Source organism: Orycteropus afer, unplaced genomic scaffold (assembly GCF_000298275.1).
Source record: "Orycteropus afer afer isolate SDZICR_OR568_19922 unplaced genomic scaffold, OryAfe1.0 scaffold00502, whole genome shotgun sequence".
NCBI classification, from domain to species: Eukaryota; Metazoa; Chordata; class Mammalia; order Tubulidentata; family Orycteropodidae; genus Orycteropus; species Orycteropus afer.
The window spans coordinates 1,207,028-1,211,202 of record NW_006922089.1 but is presented as its reverse complement, the minus strand read 5'-3'; the positions used below and the strand labels follow the sequence as shown (position 1 = coordinate 1,211,202).

The 4,175-nt window shown below is 50.7% G+C and overlaps 1 protein-coding gene across 1 annotated transcript in view; it reads left to right on the top strand.

Moving 5' to 3' along the window:
* The window catches only part of MED15 (mediator complex subunit 15), a 68,507-nt gene that overhangs the window by 48,877 nt on the left and 15,455 nt on the right, over positions 1 to 4,175 (top strand). The window contains exon 6 of the mRNA XM_007955466.2: positions 3,233 to 3,420. Within this exon, the coding sequence (XP_007953657.1) occupies positions 3,233 to 3,420 (188 nt within the window). The remainder of the gene's footprint in view (positions 1 to 3,232; positions 3,421 to 4,175) is intronic.

Genomic DNA, 4,175 nt, shown 5'->3' with positions numbered 1-4,175 from the left:
AAGGAAGGTTGGGCAATCCTACTTCCGTAGTGATACTGCCTCGGAAACCCAAGGAGGGGTCGCTGTGAGTCAGGTATGACTCGACGGCACATAACAACAACAACAACAATTAGTAAACCTAATTTTAAAAATAACTAGTCTTCTAAGGTCCTTGTACAGTTTGGGAAAGATGAATGCTAAAGTTGAAAAAAGTATGTGCTACAACAATGGAAATAGTTGTGTAAGTTTCAAACCAATAGGACAAAGTAGAATGGGGGTGGGGAGACAGCAACAACACACAAAACTCCAGCCGATAGACAAAATCCAATTGAACCATCTGGCAAAAACGCGTATCTCTTACCACTATCTATTTTCAGAAATTTCCATCACCCCACACAGCAGCTCAGTACTCCGCAAGCAATAACTCGCATTCTCTCTAACTTCCAGCCTCTGGTGACCACTGATAAGCTTTTGTGTGTGCCTTTGCTTGTTCTAGAGATTTCATCTCCGTGGGATCCTGCAGCGTTGGTCCTATGTGTCTGACTTAGTTCCCTCAGCAGCATGTTCTCGAGGTCCGGCCACGTACCAGGCTTCCTTTCTCTTTATGGCTAATAGCATTTCATTGTATTGATACAGCATTCTGTTGGTCATTCTCTTGATTGGACACTTGTCTTCTTTCCACCTTTTGGCTATAGTGAGTAATGCTGTAGTGAGCTTGGGTGTACCCATACCTGTTTGTGTCCCTGCCTTCAAGTCTTCAGGGGGTCTGTACGTTGGAGTGGAATTGCTGGCTCATATGGGAATTTTTTTAACTTCTTGAGGAATTACCAAACTGTTTTACAGTGTCTGCACCATTTTACGGTTCCACCAGCCATGGACAAGGGTTCCAATTTCTTCTCATACTCTCCAACCCTTATTTTTGATGATAGCCATCCTAGTGAGTATGAAGTAGTACCTTGTGGTTTCAATTTCTATTTGGACATTTGGCAGCTAACCAGAAGGCTGGAGGCTTCAACCCACCAGCCACTCCTCGGAAGGAAGACTTGTTGTTGTTATTTGCCGTCGAGTCGGCCCCGACTCATAGCGACCCCTCCTTGGGTTTCCGAGGCATTATCACTACGGAAGTAGGATTGCCCAAGACTAGGTACTCTATTTCCGTAGAGATACCACCTTGGAAACCCAAGGAGGGGTTGCTATGAGTTGAATCTGACTCGAGGTCAGCGAGTTTGTTTTTGTTTTTTTTTTAATTGACCATTTATATATTAAATCTTATTCAAGGCCCCTGCCTCTTTCTTAATTGGGTTGTCTGTCTTTGTTGACTTGTAAAAGTTCTTTATATATTCTGGATATTAAACCCTTATCAGATCATGGTTGCCAAATATTTTCTTCCATTTATTTATTTCTCTCATTAACTTACTGGATAGTGTCATTTGATACGCAAAAGTTTTTTGTATTTTAATGAAGTCCAGTTTATCTTTTCTTTTGTTGCTCATTATCTAAGAATTTGTTATCGAAAACACAGTCTTGAAACACTCATTACCCATGTGTTTTCTTTGAAGTTTTAGTTCTTATAGTTAGGTCACCGGTTCATTGTGAGTTACCTTTCATACATGGTGTGGAGTAGGGATCCAGCCTCTTTCTTCTGCGCGTGGAGATCCAGTTGTTGCGGAACCATTTACCAAAAAGACATCATTCTCCACTGAATGGACTCGACGCCATTGTGTCACATCAGTTGTCCATAGAGTATGGGTTTATTGCAGGGTTCTCAGTTCTGCCATTGGTCTCTGTCCTTTTACCAGAAGCCTGCTATTTTATATTACATTTTGAAATTGGAAAGTGAGTCCTGCTGTTCTTTTTCAAGATGTTTTGGCTATTTCAAACAGCTTTATTGAGGTGTAACTCACATCCTGTACAATGCCCCTGTTTCAAGGACATCATCCGTGGTTGTTAGTAGATTCAGTGTTGTGCAGACATCATCACGATTTGCCTTAGAACATTTTGCCAACCCAGAAACTCCCTCACACAAAAACTTGGACATGGCTGCTCATTATTCCTAATGGCCACACAACAGACATGACCCAGATGTCCATCATGTTGTAGTTGAGCCATGCAATACAATGTGAGTCAGCAGTAGAAAGGAATGAGTTACTGACACCATGCTACAACCTGGAGGAAGCCTGAAGATTTATACACTAAAAAGTAATGGTGGTGGTGATGTTAGGTGCTGTCAACAGAACGAAACCGTGCCTGGTCCTGTGCCAGCCTCACCATCCTTGCTGTGCCTGAGCCCGTCATTGCAGCCACCGTGTTAGGCTATGTCGCTGAGGGCCTCCCCTTTATCGCTGACCTTCACGTTACCCGGCATGATGTCCTTCTCCAGGGGGTGGTCCCTGCTGACAACACGGCCAGAGTCATGTCCCTCATCTCGCTTCCCAGGAGCATTCTGGCCGCACTTCCTCCAGGACAGATCTGTTTGTTCTGCTGGCGGTCCATGGTACTTCAAGGATTCTTTGCCAACACCACAACTCAAAAGCATCAACTCTTCTTCAGTCTTCCTTATTCATTGGTAGGCTTCACATGCATATCAGGCAATTGAAAATACCATGGCTTGGGTCAGACACCTTAGTCTTCAAAGAGACATCTTTGTCTTGAGCACTAAAAAGGAATGTTGTTGTTGTTGTTGTTGTTGTTGTTGTTGTGTGCCGTCGAGTCAGACCCAACTGATAGCGACCCCTCCTTGGGTTTCCGAGGCAGTATCACTACGGAAGTAAATCTCCCCATCTTCCTTCTGGGGAGTGGCTGGTGAGTTTGAACGGCCAGCCTTCTGGTTAGCAGTCAAGTGCCTTAGGCACTGCGCCACCAGAGCTTCTCTAACAGGTAACAGAAGCCGGTCACAAAGGACCGTGTGTTATCCCATTCCGTTCATGGAAATGCCCAGGACTGGGAAGATGATCCCTGAGGGCCAGGCCTCTTGTCCGTGGAAAATACTTGGTTGTCTTTTATCGTTACTCTTGGCTTATTATAGCGTCATTCGGGTAGGAAGTCCCAGATGTGGCACAGTGCTGCCCCCCAGCGTTCCCTCGCTCTGTGGTAAACAGCACTTTCGAACCAGTGAGCGTAGGTTGACGGATGGCGCACTGTTGTCCAGGTGTGGGCTCCGGGCCCCGTCCTTCGTGCGCACAGCGCGGGGGTGGCCGCGGGCCTCGGCGCCTGGAGCCGGCGGCCCTCGGCCTGACTCGGGCTCTGTCTGCAGGCCAGCTGCAGCTCCAGCAGGCGGCGCTGCAGCAGCAGCAGCAGTTCCAGCAGCAGCAGGCGGCGCAGGCGCAGGCGCAGGCGCAGGCGCAGCAGCTGCAGGCCCAGCAGAGCGCCATGCAGCAGCAGCTCCAGGCCGCGGTGCAGCAGCAGCAGCTGATGAAACTGCACCACCAGAGCCAGCAGCAGGTGACGGCTCCCGCTCCGCCCCCTGCTCCGCCCCCTGCTCCGCCCCCCGCCGCCGCCCACGCGCCTCTCCGTGGCTCCACGAGGCCCAGCTTCTGCCAGGAGCAGGCAGGGCAGGCCGTCGGGGGCAGGCCTCTGCACACTGGGCGGGCAGCCGATGGAAGCGGCTCCCCAGAGACCTAGCCAGAGCACCGTGCGGGAGGAGCGCCCTGCCATGGGGGCTGCCCGTCCCGCCCCCTGCTGGCGCTCCTGTACAGGGCCTGCCTCCCGCTCGGCCTGTCTGAGTGTTCTGCTGTCTGGCCCCAGCCCCTGCCAGTCCCAGCTGATGTTTTGTAGGGGACCGGTATGTCACGGCAGACACTCTGCGTGAACTCTGTGCTTTCCGGCCACAGTCCAGACATGTATAGCATCTGTGACAGGGCATGGGGCTGCTCCCTCCCCGGGCCCCACCAGGCCTTGACTTGATGCCTGCCGCACCCCACATCCCACCTCCTGTCATCACCCTCGCCCCAGAGCTGACGGGACCTTCAGCCCCCGCCTGGCCTTCACTCCCTGGAAGCCAGCGCTCCCCGTCTTCTGAAGCCTGTACTGCTGGCCACCCAAGGCCTGAGCAGGCATTTCAGGAAGGTTTCAGAAATCTGTAGTTACCCAAACTCTTATCTGGCTGCCCCCCCCCAGGACCCCCACACCTAACCTTCTAGAAGCTTCCATTGGCCTGTCCCTCACGCTCTCCAGTACCTGCTTCCTAGTACACTAGA